Source organism: Pleurodeles waltl, chromosome 12 (genome assembly GCF_031143425.1).
Source record: "Pleurodeles waltl isolate 20211129_DDA chromosome 12, aPleWal1.hap1.20221129, whole genome shotgun sequence".
Classification (NCBI taxonomy): Eukaryota; Metazoa; Chordata; class Amphibia; order Caudata; family Salamandridae; genus Pleurodeles; species Pleurodeles waltl.
In genome coordinates, this window is record NC_090451.1 from 233,489,568 (window position 1) to 233,510,009 (window position 20,442).

At 46.4% G+C, this 20,442-nt stretch overlaps 1 protein-coding gene across 5 annotated transcripts in view; it reads left to right on the forward strand.

Annotated features, from left to right (window-relative positions):
• Nucleotides 1–20,442, forward strand: part of PMFBP1 (polyamine modulated factor 1 binding protein 1) — an 881,291-nt gene that overhangs the window by 561,416 nt on the left and 299,433 nt on the right. For all 5 annotated transcript variants that reach the window (XR_011199809.1, XR_011199811.1, XR_011199812.1 and 2 more), the window contains 2 exons: nucleotides 4,987–5,109; nucleotides 13,565–13,691. Coding sequence is in view for 1 of the 5 variants with exons in the window: in XM_069216463.1 (XP_069072564.1) it covers nucleotides 4,987–5,109; nucleotides 13,565–13,691 (250 nt within the window). In the remaining 4 variants the exon portion in view is untranslated. The remainder of the gene's footprint in view (nucleotides 1–4,986; nucleotides 5,110–13,564; nucleotides 13,692–20,442) is intronic.

The following is a 20,442-nucleotide window of genomic DNA, read 5'->3' on the forward strand; positions in this document are numbered from 1 at the left end:
GAGTCGCTCTAGCGGATCAAACCCTCACAGACCTCAAACCACAAGCCAGCAGTGTGGCTTCCTCTCTGCAATCATTGCAGGAATGTGTGAGAATTCTGGAGCAAATGGCCGAAGACACAGAAGGGAGATCAAGGCAGAATAATATTTGTGTGGTGGGTTGCTGGTGAATATAGAAGCGCAAGATGCAACACAGTTTATGGATCGCTAGCTGAGAGGTCTTCTCCCGCCCGATACTGTCCTAGTACTTCACGATTGAACATGTGCACTGGGTCCTGGCCAGAAGGCCCCCGCCCAGTGCTGGTTCCTGCTCCATGGTGCAGCGCTTTCTACACTTTTGGGACAGGGCCTTTGTCCTGCATAATACCAGAAAAATCCAGGAAATCAAAGTAGATAACGCTCATGTTTTGCTCTTCCTGGATTACACCATAGCGGTCCAAAAGCAATATAGTTTAATCCTGGCAGTGAAGAGGCTCTGCGAACTAGACTTGAAATATTGTCTCATGTTCCCTGCACAGCTTTGTGTGATTGAGGTAAACACCATCCTTTTCTGTGATTCTGTAGAAAACGCTTGGGAATAGCTGGATACACGTAACCCACACGCTAGCGGATCCTCTCCGTCAGCTGCATCTGTAATTGGTGGAAAGACTGGTGGCCGTCGCCTAGATGGTGGAGACCTGCCTAAGGCACCTAAACTGATGCAGAATCTGGCGGAGATCACCACTGAGCGCCGGAAAACACTGCCACACTAACAGAAAAGACTTGACTGAATGGTCCCGAATAAGACCTGCTTCGCTTCTCCAGTTATGAGAGCTCGGTGTCAACCTGGACTTCCGGCATTGAATTGGGGAAACCCCGGCGGTTACCCCACAAACCGCTGATGACATCATAATACCCCCTATTGTACATGGTGAAGCAAGTCAAATGTTGGCACACTGTGACGCGTGAATCTCATCTAAATGAATGTTTCTAATTGACGACCATGTGCCCAGCGTGCCGTACACATGACAAATGCCTTCACATCATCCCAGAACAGGAATGGTGGGGAGGCACAGTTTTTTACCTCCCAAGATTGTATGTCTTAGCCCATTGATGCTCTATCCAGTTAGTAATTGGGGGCCCTGCAGCATTAGCACTAAAGTCGGTTGCCTGCATCACAGACACATAATACTTGCATAGACTGTTGTATGTTTGGTAATCATTGGTTTTGGTGGGCACTTGGTTGGTGCGCTGCTCCTATGTAATTAACGGTTTTGCTTTTGTTAATTTTTTGCTACATGTTTTATCATGCACATGCTAAACATATACACTGATCCTTCTCTCATCCTCCTTGCAACGCCATCATTGCACAGCACTACAGGGTTATTGCAGCACAGCATAGCACACCCTTTACATTTCTACAGTCGCTGCCATGGCATCCATTAAGGCATTGATGTGGATTGTCCATGGGATCCACACCCCCAAACGCAGATTTGCTATTTATTCATACCTCCGGAGGCACACTATAAATATTGCCTTTTTGCAGGAATCCCAACTGACTCATTAAGAAGTTGTCACATTGCAGAGGCGCTGGTGTGGCCAAGTATATGCAACCAGATATTCCTCATACTCCAGCAGGGCGATCCCTGAATTAAACCATGCACCCCGTTCACCTCAGACAAAGTAGTCAAGGACCCGGATGGCCGTTATGTGTTTGTCAGTGATAGGTTGGATGGCCATTATATCCAGTTGGGACATGTCTATGCCCCTAATGTAGAACAAGTGCCCTTCCTGCAGTTGCTTTCACAAACTTTCCCGCATTGGAGTGATAATCCATGGCTCATATGAGGCGATTTTAACTGTGTGATTGACGCAACAATGGATCGCTGCTTTCCCCCATTACCTTACACTGTCACCTTCTCTAACGCCCACACGTTGCATGACTGGCTCTGCATCTGGCGTCACTGAAATGAAATTACCAGAAGTTATTTGTATTACTCAACACCACACTCTCTTCATGTGCAGACTGACAGACTTGTGTGCATGTGCAAACCCCCCTTCCCTCCCAGTATCACTCAGACTATCGGTTGCCGGGGCAATCACAGAATACTTTCATCTTAACACAAACACTACCAGAGCGCTCTTCAGAGAATGGGATGCCTTCAAGGTCACACTGAGCTATCCTTCATTTTGAGCATTATAATTTAGCATCCCAACTCCAGTGATTTGCGAGATGGCTCACTGCGCAACAACTAGTAGAGACCGCTACATTTTTGCCGGCATGGATTCATGATAGTATACTTCAGCGGTTTCATCCCTGCAGTCGTCCCCCTATGCCTCAGCCCACCTCGCTACTAGTGGTGCACCAATGCTTTAGACGTAGCTTGTACCTCACAAAATTGGTTGTGCCCTATGCCTTGGCACCACACGGCACGCCACGAGGGAACAGTTTCACCACCGTGGTGGATCTCGCCTCGTGGACAGAGTCGGGGCTGCTGTACCTGGGAGACTTGTACGAAGAAGTCGATCTCTCACCCTTTGATGCATTGGCAGTAATGGCAGGTTTCCCTCCAGGGTATTTTTTTTACTACATGCATCCCTTACTAACGCACTGAGGCAGCGGTGGGCGAGATATCCAGCGAGCCACCTTTGCACTCAACCATGCAATATCTCCATGTTTTGGGCACGGGTTGGAATGTAGTGGGCTGGTTCGCTGATTCATTACGGACACACACAGCACTGCTGCTCTCCTCCTTATGCCAGAAGTGGGAGTTGAGCCTTGCTCGTCACTGCACTGACAAGGAGTGGGCTGTCGTACTTGAGATCCCCACCTACGTCACGTGAAATGCGGGCTTTCGACTAATTCAGTTGTATATCGTGCACAGGGCATACCTCACTCCCTTCACCATTAATAAGTACTTCAACTCCTCGAACGCTGCTTGTCCACGATGCAAGCTGAGCAGCGCAGACATAGTGCTTATGCTGTAGGCCTGGTCCCACCTGCAGCTGTATTGGGAGGGGGTAATTGCAGTTAGGTGCATTGTACAGACAGCCATCTCGACTACGTGGGAAGTGTGCACACTAGGGCTGTACAACAGGAGCAGGAAGCATAGGCTCACATCTTGCTTCACTGACCTGGGACTGCTTCTAGCCAAGGGATTGAGCACGCGCCGGCGGAAGTCACCTGACCCTCCACATTTGATTCGCTCTTTCACGAGGATGTAATGGGGCTACGGAGGCCACCCACGGCTAGGGGGTGGGATGCCTTCCCACAGATTCTCCTGCTGCATCGGAACCACGTGACACAGTCAGCCCTGCCTCTCCAGACCGAAGGAGAGACATTAATCTAAGTGCCAACTCATGCACTGGTTTCGCTTCCTGATGCGCGCTGACACTTTCCACACTACATCTGAATGTCCTCTGCTGTACAACCCTTAGCTGACACAAGTTTATTATTATGCTAAATTGGGGGGTTGAAATGTAATGTAGCATGGCGGTTATTGTTAAGTCCATATCTATTTGCGGTTGGAATAGATTCTTTGTAAAGTTTCTTTCACACACATGAAATGCTGCACACTCTTGGTGTCGCTAGATGCCATACACCGGCTCCTCGCTCTGGCACCCCTGCTCGGGGTGACTGTATGTTTCGGCGAACGCTGTGCAGTGCCACCGACTACCTAGACCTTGTGCCCGAGGGATTGCCAATATGGCAAACACTGCTTGTGCCTCAAGTTCTTGTTTAATGTCTAACAGGAGCACTGTATAGAAACTTGTGTCATTGTTTGCATGCTGCATCTGTGACTCTATGTATCATATTTACTAAATGACAATAAACAGATGAAAATAAAATGTCTTCCTGAAGTCACCCCAGTCGCGTCCACCAGCAGGCACTTACACGCATTGATGAAAAGGAGAATATCATCAGCATAGAGGGCTATCCGGTCTTCAAATCCTCATTTGCATCTCCAGCCTAAAATATGAGCATCACAACGTATCAGATGGGCCAGAGGTTCAATAGCTAAGGCGAATAGCAATGGGGGGAGGGGGGCAGCCGGCAGCCTTGGCACGTGCCTTCACCGATGATCGGAAATGAAGAGGATAAAACTCCATTGACACTGATCCAAAACGTGGGGTTGTTATAGAGCTTCGAGGCACTTTATGCACATGTTCCTCCATATGCTGGAGCTTCACCCAGGGCTTAATTTGTGCTTGTTGTTTCCGGTGCAGAGCACCGGCACTTATTTTTGAGGGCCAGGCTTATTCTTCTGCCTCAAGCATTTGCTGCGAGCAAAAGACACATATGGGAAAGAAAAAACGAAAAAGCGTCACAAAGGGAGAAAGTAGAAAGCTGCTAGAGTGCGCTGAAAGGGCGGTGAGTGGCTTTAAATAGATTGACGTGGCCAGAGATGGCTTTAGGGTTACGCTGCCTCAGTATTCCGTCTTCCCGCATTTAATTGCAGCAGCCGCGTGTTTAAGAGGAAGGCTTTGGGCACAGGCATGTTTTTATTTACAAATTAAGCACCGGCTTTACCTCTTGAATGTGTATCACCAACCACCACAGCCAGTTAGTGTTTTATTCCACCCATCAGACAGGATGCACATTTTTTTTCTGCTTTCTATTGTTCCTGAAATGGCCTGGATTTATTTTCTTCCAATTTTGTATTTTAATTTTCAAAGAACTTGTGTCGCTCTGCCACTCATGCCATTTCTGACTTGCTTCCAGCAGTGCATTTCATAACATATGCCAAACTAATACCTTTTTTATTTTAATTTTTATTGAATAGTACAGTAGTCAAAATTGGCTCAGTAAACAATTATATGCAATAGAAGTTAAATAAGACATATGTGAGAATAAATCCATACACAGTCAAATATTGTATGTGTAAATTACATGGGATGAGAGCCATCAATAAAAATACTCGCATTTACACTTTTATCAATTATCTTAATTTTCATACATTGTCAGTTGTGCACTTGCAGACCAAGATATTGAGTTGTTTTGTTTTTCAGGCAGTGGAGTTGGAGGAGACAGTGGTGAAGCTGCAGACCGATTTTGCATCATACAAAGCCACCCACAGACATTCAGACTCCAGCTATAGCAACATAGTTAAACAGGTGGAAGAGCTTCAACAGGTATGCTTTTAAGCTTGTGGTCTATCAGGGATGGATATTAGATCTGTGCTATGACTACTATTGGCATTGCTGCCAGATTTCAAATATAATGATATATGCCCCTCTCTTGTCCCTTATCTAACGGCCTCTCTTCTACAGTTTCCCTTTTTATTTTATTGAGGCATTAAGGCCCTGGTGTATTTCCAACTTGATTGCATTTTTTATGGATCCTTGGTAATCTGCCCAATCTACATCCAGTTAATTTGTGCTGGTAGTTGCAGGTGGTATGTACCTACTATCATGTGTAGGTTATTAGTCATTGCTTTCCATCTTCAGACTTTTGACAGAGAAAAATATAGAAAAGTGAGGAAGAAGAATGAGGCAACAAATAAGAAAACCGTGACTAAGAGAAAGTGGTGACGAAAAAGGGCCTGCAAGACTGGGATAAAGAGACAGGAAGTGTAGGTTATTGGAAAAAATTGGACATCTAGGCAGCCTTGTTATGCCTCAAATCTGCCATTCACAGTGCTAGCAGTAGACTGCTTTGAAAAACTCTGGGTCCCTGCGCTTAGTTTTATTGATCTATTATCTATTTATATTTATTTACACTGATTCTTACATGTAATTGGCATAGAAAATCATAACGTTACTGTGTCAGAGCTGTGATCATTTCAGTCTAGATCTCTTCTCAATTAAAATCTTTTCTATATGGAATGAGAGAGCTATGATTTTACCTTCTCAAGATCATTTAATCAGTCGATAATAGTAACATTAATTCAGTAATGTCTGGTATCTTTTTTCTCAGGAATATATTTTTTACAAGTGTTCCTTTGACCCCCCCAAACCTCACCCTGTAGTACCAGTCTTGCATATCAGCCTCCTAGTGCTCAGTCAACTGGATCTTCTGGGCCTTGCCAATCAGGTTTAGGACATCCATTTTCGACATACATTACAACTGCAATATTTGTCTAGAAAAAGCAATGATGGGTTAAAGCTATGGCTCCTGAACTAGAAGGTTGTGTTTCTGTGGACATTGATGTAAGACTATTATGCACCATTTATTTTCTTTCGTTTGGCCGAGAAGCAAAATGTGCAAGTAGATCTCCTGAACAAAGTAAACTGTATACATGTGTGAGATCATTAAGCATTCTGTTACCCACAGATAAATCAGTCAACCAAAGTACTATTCCGTGTGCTTCTAATAGAGAAAGGGACTAGGCCAAAGCATTCTGGGGACAGTATCATGCTCGTAATTTAGTAGGCAATCTGTTATGCATTCCACCCTGTGCATGAGGTGTAGGTGATCAAAAGATTATCCACCATGTTAGTACAATCTAAAAATTAAAAGACTTCAGACGGTCTTTCTCAGCCTGATGGCATGTGACGCTTAGTAGCGAGACTTGAACTGCTTCTATATCGTTTGAAATACAGAGCTTTGCAAGTGACCCCCACTTATCCATACATATGTCACATGCATCTATGTCTGCAAATTTGTGCACACTTGATTATTCCCTTCTATCAGACTCTTACTTGCTTTGTTGACCTAATTCAAGAGTGAGCAATGGCTCACAGGTGAAACTATTAGGCCTTCAGGAGTCTATCATGGTACCAGTGGTTGTTCTTTTGAGAATTTAGTCCTCAGGGAATTCTCCCACTTTTGGCCCTCCCTCATCTGTGATGAATCAAAATTATCTGACCCTTTGTTCTAGGAACAGCCGGATCATAAGTTGCTGCGCCCCTCCCAGCCCCATGAAGATCCATCTGCAGAAATGTTTGCCTTCATGATTTCTTACTTAGACTTTTCAGACAGACCTCCTTCCTGAATACTCTTAGTGCAGAGTTTCAGCCTGAAAGGTCTCCCCTCTGCTACAACTACCAGTGCAGCTCTCCAGGCCCTCAGCATTAGACAGCCGTCCTTCTGACTGAACTGGTACCTCCAGCCTGACTTCTTTTCAGCACACACCTGAGGAAAGGGCTTTGGAACGGGATGATTTCACTGAGGACCCTCCTAGAGCCACCTCTCTGCAAAATAGCACACATTGGATAGATGGGTGCGAATCAGGAATTTCACAGGGAGATACATACCAGCATCATGCAACCAGATGCTACTGTGTTGTCATGGGTATGGGGGGTGCGATACATTGTGGTATATGCATTACTGCTGGGGAATGAAGGGCTTAAGTGGCCACAACAACTCCCCCAAAATCCATTCCTTGCCTTAGGACACCAGGACCTCAAGCAGGTACGGGAGATTTGGAGAACACCTTTCTCGGGACCCAAAGTACTGAGCTTCCAGGTACTACCCATTCTTTGTATCCAAGAAACCCCAAGCTTAGACTGTAGTGGCAAAGGCACCTTCCCTGTAGGGAAAAGCTTCTTACTTCTCCATGGAAGAGCAGGTTATGTCTTCAGACTTGCAGAATTGAAATGTACCAGTCTGTTTGTTTCTCATTGTGGCAGACAAACGTCATTATGGGCTCTCCAATATTGGTTTGAGTTTGACTGCTGTGCCTCGTTCCTCTTGTTGATTTTGATTTTTGCTGAAAGAGCACTAGTTCATGTTCAGACTGGGCAATGAAACCGTGAAACAAAAGCTTCTAGTGACCAGAATCTCTAATTGACATGGCCATCAGTTACATACTCTGTGGTCTAGCCATATGTACGTAGTTGTGGCTTGAGTTGTTAGATCTGAAGCTGAAGACTCCCAAGAAAGTAAGTGATCTCTTTGATGGGAAGTACTTCTTTGATACTTTGATGGATAAGGTCTTCCAGCTGTACAATAAAAGTATTGCCAAATGACTGAGTGCCTTCCAAGTCTTACCAATCTCATTCTTTTTCAGCTGTTGAAGAGTTGGGAGTCTACTTAGCTCCTTCCTGAGGAATACAGACAGGAAAAGAGCAAACAGTTCAGGGAGTAAAACAAAACCATTCCACCGCCATGATTCAAAGCAAAGAAGGCCTTGTGTCTTCCCTTGGACAAGCCACCCAACTCTGCAACATGTCAGGAGGTGGATTCCACACTAGTTAGAGCACAGGCAATCTCCTTTATTACCACCACTGGACCTAGATTGCAAAATACTCCTGAAGCCTCTCACTAGTAAAGAAAAGCTGTGCTGTACAGCTGCAGCACCCTCTATAACCCAGGCTGCCTCTACCCAAGTCTGTATCATAGGAAGAGGAGATAGAGGGGCTCCTTCTGCCCTGGCTCATGAAGTGGATGGGAATGCCACCATTATTACTTGATTAAAAGGGGAAATGGAAAAGGGTTGTGCCCCATCGTGGTCCTTTATGTTTTAAATAGTTCCTTTTCACTGCAGCAGTTAAACATGCATGGTATTTTATAGTGGTACAAAGTAATAACTTTAAGTGCTCAATTGACCTTCCGGATGCCTACTTCAACATGCCTGGCCTGAAGAAACACAGGAAGTACCCCCCATTTCATTGTGGAAAATCAACGATACCAGTACAAGACAAAGACATTTGTTCTCAATGCAGTCCTTTAGTTGTTAACAAATAATTATTACATGATAGTGCCCTATTGTGACAGCACAAAATGTATTATTGCTATACCTAGATGATGTCTGAGTTGAGCAGTGATTAAAGGCAGGGTGGAGTCCAAGTCACCCATAACACCAGAAACCATACACAGCTTGGGACCTTGGTGAACTAGCCCAAATCATTGTTTTCCCTTCAGGGGGATCAGTAAAAAGGGGCATTAACCCCAGCCTGACAGATCTTGTATCTCTCCACCAAGGGTAACTACCATCAATCACACAGTGCATCACGTCTAGACCCACACGACTTGACAGGCTGGTGGTTCTAGAGTCTACTGGGGCTGTAAGCACCAGTAACAAAGTTAATATCCCATACTAAAATCCACATATGCTCTCTGAAACTCTGTTGATCGGAACACTCAGACCAGATTTGGGAAGATCCATCCATTCTTGTGGCCTTAAAACAGTAGGGACAGGCTCACAACTTCTTGGTTTGATGTCCCTTCATTCTGCCTTTTCCTCCGTGTTCAGCCACCACTGCCCCTTCAGAGTGTGGGTGGGAGGGAAATAGTGTGAGCTCCATATCAGTGCCTTGTGGGGCAAATGAGATCTGTCACGGCACATAATCATGTTGGAGCAAAGGACTTCCAGCACTGAAATCAAGGATTGTGGTGGTGCCCACAGATGCTACTACAGCTCTCTTCTACATCAGGAAATAAGGAGCCTTTAATTAGCCGCATACCCCAGTTGTAAAGGAATGTTATATAATCTGGATACTAAAAGGATTTTAAGTTGCCTTTTTTATGTGTAGTCAGTTTTAAAAAGAAATTGTATTCTGCCTTTTCACTGAAGGTAAAAGCAAAGCCTGAGATTATATTATTCCCTGGACAACTGTATGAATGAGTTGATGGATGCCTACCAAAGTTTTGGAAATAAATCCCACATCTGTTCCATCATTTTGAGAGCACTGAAATGCATTTGTGTACCAAAATGATAAGCTCCATCCAAACCTTAATGGGAAATATCTGCATAGATGTGTTATTAAAACCGTTGAAGCTTTATTTAGTACTGTAAGACACATAATATATGTAGGAAGATGTCCTGGTGTATGGTGGGTACCTATGGTACGTAAACCTTATACCAGGACCAGGTATCCCCTCTCAGTGAAGTGTAGGCAGTGTCTAGAAGCCATGCTCTCTAGAGGTAGCTGTGGATGAGCAGCCACGGCTTATCTAGGAGACATGCAAAGCTCCTGCAATACCACTACAGTCACACGGTACTAACACGTGCAAAGCTCATGCAATACCACTACAGTCACACAGTACTTACACTCTAGAAAGAAAACACTTGGTTGTACAAAGGTACTTTATTTTTGGAACAAATTATCAGAAAATACTAGAGAGGCAACCCTCCAATTGAGGGTCCACACACTAATAAACAGTAAGAGGCATAAAAAGGTTAGAAAACAGTGTAAAATAGTAACCCTAGGGGGAGCCCAAACCATATACTAAGAAAGTGGAACACAGGGCCCCCACCTAGGTAAGTAAATAGTGTAGAGATGAGCTGGGAGTACTAGGAAACCACACAGGTAAGCAAAACAGTACCCCCAGCGACCAGGAATGCAGGAGTAAAACACTGGATTTCCCCCAAACCACCGAAAGGATGAAAAGAAGAAAAAGAAGACACCCAGAACAGCCTGCAAGGAACCAGTAGTGGAATACCGAAGATGGAGACATGTGGAGAGAGGGTACCAAGTCCAGAAGTGTCTGTGGAGTCCAGAGCGATTAGGAGATACTACCCACCCAGAGGTACCTTTTGGAGTTGGTCGACGAAGAAGGAAGACAGGTCAGCACTGCAGCACAGAAGCTGGATCAGAGTTCCTGATGTGTGCAAAAGGTGTCCCACGCTGGAAGCTGGATTGCAGATGGGTGTCAGCGAAGGATTTCCACAAACAAGCCTTTGGAGAAAAAGAGGTGCTGCTGGCGACCAGCTAGGTCCAGGAATGGGAGTCAGAGGGGACCCTCCGTGTTGCAGAAGCCCCCAGGAGCAGAGGCAGCACCCATTGGTGTCCCACAGGGCAGTGACACAGAAGTCACAGAAGCAGCCCACACAGCACCACAGAAGTTGCTCCCACATCGTCAGAGGACCATGCAGAGGCCCGGAAGTTGAAGGGGGGAGTGCTGGGGCTGGAGCTACATGTTCCTTGAAGTTCCCCTTGGAGGTGAAGTAACACGCCTTGGCAGCTGCAAAGGACGCAGTGCATGGGGGTATTGTCTTGCATGGAGTGGAAAGGACTTACCACTACCAAAGTGCAACAGCTGGTAGAGAGGACCAAGGGAAACTCTCTGGACCATCACCCGTGATGCAGGACCCAAGCCACTCAGGATGAGGGGAGATCCACGCAGCCGGTTGTCATTGCAGCCAGGTATCTGTAGTTACATGGGAGTGATGCCTTCACCCCAAGGGAGATTCATTCTTCTTCTTGTGCAGGCTGAAGAGTTGCAGTCTTCTGAGGATGCATGGCTGGGGAAATGTTGCACAGCTGGCAGGAATTCTGGATACAATGTTGCAGAAGAGTCTTCCTCCTGGATCTGCAGCTTGTAGGTTCCTGGATTGTCCAGTTGTGGTTCCAGAGGCCAGAATTCGAAGCAGAGGTTGCAGAGAAGTCCCGCTGGAATCTTGCAAGCCGAATCTGAGCACCCACCCCAGAGGAAGAATCTGTATAGCCCAAAGAGGGGGCTTGGTCACCTAACCAGGTAACTACCTATCAGAGGGTGCCACTGATGTCACCTGCCTGGCCTGGCCACTCAGATGCTCCCAGAGTTCCCTGCCAACCTTGGAATCAAGATGGCAGAACCCAGGGACCCTCTGAAGGAGCTCAGGGCACCACCCCTGGGGTGGTGGTGGACAGGGGAGTGGTCACTCCCATTTCCATTGCCCAGTTTCGTGCCAGAGCAGGGACTGGGGGGTCCCTGAACCGACGTGGACTGTTTTATGCATGTAGGGCACCAAATGTGCCCTTCAAAGCAAAACCAGTGGCTTGGGAAGGCTACTCTTCCCAAGCCAGTCACACCTATTTCCAAAGGGAGAGGGTGTTACCTCCTCTCCCAAAGGAAATCCTTTGTTCTGCCTTCCTGGGCTTGATCAGATCAAGCAGCAGGAGGGCAGAAACCGGTCTGAGGCATGGCAGCAGCTAGGCTGCCTGGGAAAACCCTGTAAGACTGGTGGTAGCAATGCTGGGGATCCTCTAAGGAACCCCCAGAGAGAATGGGATCGTACTTCCAATACTTGCAATAGTATTGGGGTATGATTCTGACATGTTTGATACCAAACATGCCCAGGTTTGGAGTTACCATTATGTAGCTGGACATAGGTTGTGACCTATGTCCGGTACACATATACAATGGTGTCCCTGCACTCACAAATTCCAGTAAAATGGGGCTGGAGTTCGTGGGGGCACCTCTGCTAGTGCAGGGGTGCCCTCACACACAGGTACCTGAACCCTGCCCTCTGGGTTGAGAGAGCCTACCATAGGGGTGACTTACAGTGACCTGGTGCATTGACCTTTAGTGAAACTGGGTGCGTGCAATGGCAGGTCTGCAGAACCCTTTGCATGGGCTCCCTATGGGTGGCAGAATAACTGCTGCAGCCCATAGGGATCCCCTGGAATCCCAATGCCATGGGTACCTAGGTACCATGTACTAGGGACTTACATGGGGCCACCAGTATGCCAATTGTGGGGAGAAAAGGTTAGTAGCAACCATACTTAGAGGAGAGAGCATACTCAGTGGGGTCCTGGTTAGCAGGATCCCAGTGAACACAGTCAAACACACTGACAACAGGCAGAAAATCGGGGTAACCAAGCCAAGAAAGGGGGCACTTTCCTACAATACATAAATAATTCACATTATTAGTGGTAAGCCATTCGCACTTCAGGGGCAGTGTAGTAGCAAACTGATATTTAACGCTGATTATAAGTTCAGTGATCAAAATTTGATAAGATTTTAAAACCACTTAATTGCAGATGTGGGTTCTGCTCAAGAGAATATTGCTGAATTGTTAATTTTAATGGGCGTTGCTTAAAACTGAAAGGATTGAAAGAGCTTCCTACAAGGGAGTTGACGGCTCTCCCCCATGTATATTTGGAGAATTGAATGATGTGTTGTGTGTTAAGAAGAATATTAAAACAGCTACATTGCTTAAAATCTCTTAAGATTAGAACTTTTATTGGGCAGCCTTACTCTAGGGCAGTCCCTGGATTACAGTTTTGTTAGAATATACGACCTATTCCAGCCTTGTGTACACATGCTTACTTGCATCTCTGGGTAAGACCTCCCACAGTACTTAATCTATCTAATGCAAGTTTTGGATGTTTGCTTTACTACTGTATCCACAGCATTGCACCAATATGTTGTATATTTACTTCACAATCTTTTCTGTTCATTTATGTATTCATTTCTTTGTATATACAATATGTATAACTGATTGCTCCTTCTTACTTGTGATACATCAGTGACCTAGGTAAAGATTGCCCTAACGGTCCTGGACCTTGACCACGCTGTGCAAAATTACGGAATGATCAAATAAATATGTGGTGCGAAGTGGCAATGGAACCCTCCTGTGGAGGACATCATGGCTTGATCATTTGCCTCAAAGAACATCAATTTGTTTATTTAGGCAAATTACTTTGATGAGAATTTGTAAGGCTGTCACTTTTTTTTTTTGTGAAGACATTTGCTGGGCACACTATTTTGGGTATTGCAGTCTCCAGAATTAGAATTGAGTGCCATCATGTTATTTTCCCCCGGCATCAGCTTCAGTAGCATGGTAAAAGTAGTTTTGCACTCTTTATACCTTTTCTTTATAGTTGGTAGAAGTGTCTGTGAATCCCTCTCATCCTCCCCATTTTCATGCTTTTCTTTTAACCCTTGTTGATGGTCATCATACATAGTCTCTATTGCCTTTTTTTTCTTGATTTCTAGAAGCTCAGTCTTGCAGAGGGGGGAAGTGCAATGCATGAGCAGCAAGCCACAGAGTGCCGTAATCAGGTGCAGGACCTTACCACAGAGTTGATGAAAGTAACAGAACAAAAGAACAGCACAATGAAAGGTAAGACTAAGAAAGGGGAGAGTAAAAGATGCTTGAATTTCTTCACCACCAAGTTTCACACAGACCTTACATCCAGTGTTTAACTACGAATATGGATGGACTGATAGCCTGCCACCATAGCAGACTTACACTGTCCCGGCTTCAGAAAGCTCATCTATGTAATAGTGAGTTTGATTCCAGATGTTTATTGTAATGTGGTGTGTCGTGATTTCTTTCACAGATGTACTCTTAAAATTTTAGATCTCACCTAAAAGCTTGCATGCGCTGCTGCTGTAAGGAGTATTGAATACAGTAAAGGACTTGGAGTTCGTCTGTTAATTATCGTTTGCTGGCTTGATTGCCTCCCAATTGGCTACCAAATGCCTCATGTCATTTCCTTTTATTTTTCCGGAGCATGGACAAAGTACCAATTGATTTTGTTTAATTTGTGTCCTTTTGCTGCTCGCAGTGTATTCATGGTACTGTTTTTCTTAATAATTTTTTCCTGACAGGCATTTTTTCTAGCCTTGATTTTCTTCTTTTACATTTTTTGTTCGGTGTTTCCTCTTATTATCATCATTGAGTTGCTTAATTTCTTTTGCAATTCAGCGCTTTCTTTTACAGGAGCAAATAAATGGCATGGACAATTAAAGCAGTCCGTGCGACTGCATATGTACCACGGACACTTGAAACAGTTACCTCACTCCAATCCAATCTAACTCAATCCAATCTAACTCAATCCACTCCAATCTACCCCAGTAAAATCTACCCTACTCCACTCCAGTTTACCCCTCTCCACCCACTCCAATCTACCCCATTCCACTCTATCCCAGTCTACCCCACTCTACCACACTCCACCCCAATCTACCCTAACTCCACTCTGCCCCAATGTACCCCACTCCACTACAGTCTGCCCCACTCTACTCCAATCTAACTCACTCCACCCCAATCCACCCCCTCTCACCCACTCTATCCCAGTTTACCCCACTCTATCTCAATGACTCCACTATACTACAGTCTACCCTACTCTAATCAATCCTAACCTACTACACTCCTCTCTACACCAACCTACCCTACTTCGGTCTACCCCACTTGACTACAATCCACCCCACTCCAGTATACCCTACTCTACCCCAATCCACCCCACTCTACCCAAATCCACTCCAGCTCAACCCTACCCTACTCTACTCTAACTCAATATACCTCACTCCACTCCAATCTACTCCAGTCTAACTCTTCCCAAACTACCCCAGTCCTCCCCAGTCTACCCCACTAAAATTTACCCTACTCCACTTATTTACCCCTCTCTACCCACTCCAATCTACCTCATTCCACCACAATCTGGCCCACTCTACTCCAATCTACCTCACTCGACCCCACTCCATTCCAATCTACCTCACTCATTCTGCCCCATTTCACCCACTTCAATCTACCCCACTCCATCCCATCTACCCCAATCCACCCACTCAATTCCAATTTACCCCACTCTATCCCAATTTACCCCACTCCACCTTACCCCGATGGCTCCACTATACTGCAGTCTACCCTACTCTAATTAACCCCAATCTACTGCACTCCACTCTATTCCAACCTACCCTACTCTAGTCTACCCCACATGACTACAATCCATCCCACTCCAGTATACTCTACTCTACTCCTGTCTACCCCAGTACAATCTACCCCACACTACCGAAATTCACGCCACCTCAACCCTACTCTACTCTAAGTCAATATACCTCACTCCACTTTACTCCAATCTACTGCAATCTGACTTTCCCCAATCTACCCCACTCTACCCCAGTCCACCCCCTTCCACTCTACCCTATGTCAGTCTACCACACTACCACACTCCATCCTACTCCACTCTTCCCCAATCTACCCCACTCCACTACAATCTAGCCCAATTTTCCACCACTCTACCTCACTACACCACCGACTCCACTTTACCACACCCCACCTCACCCGTCCCACTCTACCCCAATATAACCCACTGCAATCCACCCAACTCCAATCCTCTACAATCTACCCCAGTCTACACCTTTCCAATCTACCCAACTGTACCCCAATCTGGTCCACCCTAGTCTACCCCACTCCACTCTACCCCACTCCACTCTACCCTAATCTACCTCACTCTGCCCTAATCTACTCCACTTCACTTCAGTCTATACTGCTCCCAACTACCCCACTCCAGTCCATTCTTCCTCATCCAAATGTACCACAATTCACCCCACTCACTCCACACCCCTCCAATGTACCCCAATTTAGCCCACCCCAATCTACCCCACTCCACTCTACCCCAATCTAACCCACTCCACTCACTCTAACCCACTCTACTGTACCTCACTCCACCCTAACCCAATGACTCCACTATACTGCAGTATATCCTACTCCAATCAACTCCAGTCTACTGCACTCCACTCTAACCCATTCCAATCTACTCCACTTGAATACAATCCACCCAATTCCAGTATACTCCACTCTACCCCAATGTACCCCACTACAATCTACCCCACTCTACCCAAATCGACTCCAGCTCAACCCTACTCTACTATAACTCAGTATATCTCACTCCTCTGTACCTCAGTCTACTCCAATCTAACTCTTCTCAACCTAATCCACTCCATTCCATCCGACTCCACTCCACTGCAATCTACCTGTGTACACTTTTCCAATCTATCCAACTTTATCCCAATCTGTCCTAACTGAGTCTATCCCACAACACTCTCCCTCAAGCTACCTCACTGTATACTAATCCACCCCACTGTACTTCACTTTAGTCTATCCTGAAAGTGTCGTAGTACAGGTGCCCAACAGAAGAGTGAACCTGAGCACCTTTCCAACCACTCCCCCTGACATCGAGGTACGAGTACAGACATCTTGGGAAGCGTATGTTCTCCTCAGCCAGTCTTGCCCAAGTTGTTTATTAGATTGCTAACCCCACACATAATGGGACCTGGTGGGTGATATCTTATCTGCAGTCTTAGAAGATTTGCGGGCTTTGATAGGCCAAACCATTCAAGATGGTCGGGATGTTGGGAAATTTGTCATCAGCTTGTACCTGGACACAACAAAATGTCTAAGAACGGCTATGGGAACTAGTGTAGTGCTACAATGTAATTTGTGGATGAGGTCCACTGGCGTCTATGGAGGAGTTCAGATGTCTTTGATGCACATGCTTGTCGCCAGTGCCTGCCTGTTTGTTGAGAAGGCAGATTTGTCCTACAGTATTTTAAGGAGAGCTGAACCACAGAATGCTCTTTGTGCCTTTTGGCTCCATTCAAGCAATTCCCCCTCCAACAATTTCACGGTTTCCAGGAATTTGCCAAGGACTTGGCATATTGCCAAAATCTGGTTTCACAACGCCGACAAGAGGCTACCGAGCTCTTTTGAGATTAGTGGTGTGGCCCCAACTGACAAGGATCTGGCCCCCAGGTGTAGCACTTGTATTTATCTTCCGGCTCTCTGGCCACAACCTTCAAAACCCATTTGGTGCGCACTTACCAGCACATAACCTTTTGAGTAGAAGCCAGGATCAGCTATTTCCTGCAGGGGTGGCAACAAATTACATCTAGGAAATGGGTCCTGCAGGTTGTCTAATGGACGTTCGTCCTGCCATTCCTTTTCAACCCATCAAACCTGCCACCTACATCAGACCACTTCTTGGGGGACCATATGTAGTTTTTATGCCAGGAAGTGCAGGCTCTTTTGACCGGAGGAGCCATGGAGAGGGCTCTGGCTTCAGAAGTAGAAACTAGATGCTATTTCCAGTATGTTTTTGTGCCGAAGAAGGATGGAGGAACCTTTTCTATCCTAGTTGTTTGCCCTGTCAACAACTTGCGGTGCAAGGACCAATTCAAAATGTTCACCCTGGCTTAGATTCTCTCCGGACTGTCTGGTGCCATTGGACCTGCTGGACACTTACGTTCACATTCCCCATCCTGCAAGCCCACCAATGCTACTTGTAGGAAAGTAGCCTCTTTTTAGCATGGTTACCCCTACTTTTTGCTTGATGTCAGTGTGTGTTGACTGTGTTCACTGGGATCCTGCTAACCAGGACACCCAGTGACTGTGCTCTCTCCCTTTAAACTTGGTTGCTTGGACCACAAACACTCCACATTTGGCATACTGGTGCCCCTTTATAGGTCCCTAGCATTTGGTACCCAGGGCATTGGGACACCAGGGATCCTCCATGGGGGTGCAGCATGTATTATACCACCCATGGAGAGCCCATGCAAAGTGTATCTACCGACCTGCCATTGCAGGCTACGTGAAAGGGTGCATGCACCCTTTTCACTACAGGTCACTGCACCAGGTCTCTGTAAGTTACCCTTATGATAGGCCCTTCTAGCCCAGAGGGCAGGTACCTGTGTGTGAGGCACCCCTGCATGAGCAGCGGTGCCCCCACGAACTCCAGCTCCATTTTCATGGACTTCATAATTGCAGAGACACCATTTTACGTGAGTACTGGACATAGGTCACTACCTATGTCCAGCTACATAATGGTAACTCCATACCTGAGCATGTTTGGTGTCAAACATGCCAGAATCATACCCCAAAACTGTTGCCAGTATTGGAAGTATTATTCCATGCACTCTGGGGACCCCTGGCATTGCTCCTACCAGCTTTTTGGGGTTTCCCGGGCAGCCCAAGCTGCTGCCACCCCTCGGTCGGGTTTCTGCCCTCCTGCTGCTTGAAAAGCTCAAGCCCAGGAAGACAGAACAAAGGATTTCCTTTGGGAGAGGAAGGCAATAATCATAAATAGGTGTTACATGACATGGGAGGGGTAGCCTCCCCAAACCACTGGTATGCTTTCAAGGGCACATTTGGTGCCCTCCTTGCATAAACCAGTCTACACTGGTTCAGGGACCTCCAGACCCTGCTCTGGCATACAACTGGACAATAGAAAGGGGAGTGACAACTCCCCTGTCCATCACCACCCCAGGGGGTGGTGCCCATAGCTCTTCTAGAGCATCCCTTGATTCTGCCATCTTGAATCCAAGGTGGGCAGAGGCATCTGGAAGCATCTGAGTGGCCAGGTCAGGCGGCAGATGTCACAGCCCCCTCCTGATAGGTGGTCACCTGGCTAGGTGACCAATCGCCCTTTCCAGGGCTGTTTAGGGTCTCCCTCTTGGGTGGGTCCTCAGATTCGGCTTGCAAGATTCCAGCAGAACTCCTCTGCAATCTCTACTTCAACTTCTGGCCACTGGAACTGAGACTGGACCCTCCAGAAACCGGCAATCTGCATCCATGATGAAGACTCTGCTTGCAACATTGTTTCCATGGCTCCTTTCAGCTTTTGCAACATTTCCCCGGCTGTGCATCCTCTTCAGTCTGTACAAGTAGGAAGAAAGAATCTGCCTCAGAGTGAAGGAGAAACTCCCCTGCGTCCGCAGGCACAACTGCACAACAACCAGCTGCGTGGATCTAGTCTCATCCTGAGCTGTGAGGATCCTGCATCACAGGTGGTGGTCTAGAGTTGTCCCCTTGGTCCTCTCTGCCAGCTGTCCAACTTTGGTGAAGGTACGCCCTTGCCTTCTCACACAGAACAGTACCCCCGTTCACCACGTCTCTTGCAACTACCAAGGCTTGTTAGCATCTCCTCCATGGGATCTTCAGGCTCCATGTAGTCCCAGCCCTCCGCACTCTTCCTTGCGATGCAAAGCCCTCTGTGTGCTTCTCCTGCGGAGTGGGACCTTTCTTCAGTTGTGCAGCATGGGCTCCTGCGACTCCTGGGTCCTCTTCCAGTAGGCCTCCTATGCTGGCTGTCTTTTCTTCTGTGGATTCCCTGCCTTGCTGAGGGTCCCCTGAGACTCCCCACCCCCTCACTCTGTGAGTTGAGTCCTCCTGGACCTTGCTGGTGCCCGGCAGCTCCACTTTTCCTCCACCGCAAATCTTGCCTTTGACAAGGCTTGTTGATGGCTTTTCAAAGCCACAGACAGACTGTAATCTACCATCCAATGTGGGACGTCGACTGCATCCTCCATGAACTCTTCACCAGCTCCAGGGCTGCATTGCTGACCGTCTTCGTCCTACTGTCGACCAACTCCTTCAACCACAGACGGGTTGGTAGTGGCTCCTGCCACCACCAGACACTCCTGCGACTTCTGGACTTGGTCCCCTTCTTTTTCAGGTCTTCCTCTTCAGAAATCCACTGCTGGTTTCTTTCAGTCTTGTCTGGGTGTTGCATTATCTTCATTTTCAGTCCTTTTGGTAGTTTGGGGAAAATCCAGCAACTTACTCCTTTCTTCTTGGTCTCTGGGGGGGGGGCACTGTGTTACTTACTTTTGGGTTTCCTAATTTCTCTTCCAGGGGATCCTCATCAATAGTCATAAACATTGAATATTCCCGCCCTTGTGCGGGGACCCCGGAGCATGTATAAAATACACACATATAAAGTATGAAATATGCACGAAACACTATATATAGCATTTTTAGTAGACATATCTTTCATACTAAATTCATATATACATGTGTGAAACAGCAATGCAGACTATAATCATAAACAAGCTAAAATGCTTTATTTCTATGGATTTTTTTTTTTTTAAACATTTTAAAATTCCAAAAGAGAATAAATATCTACCCAAGCCCCCAAAACTGGGCTTAGGGAAATAAGCAGCAGCAATATCTAGAGAAAAAAAGAGAAAAACTACATTGAAAAACAATGGAGCATTCTTAGCCAATAGGCTGCATGCAGGTTAACACAGGAGAACCATAAAAACTTTGGCACCGTGCCTTTAAGACCCTGAGCACCTCCAGTATCCCACCATGCCTC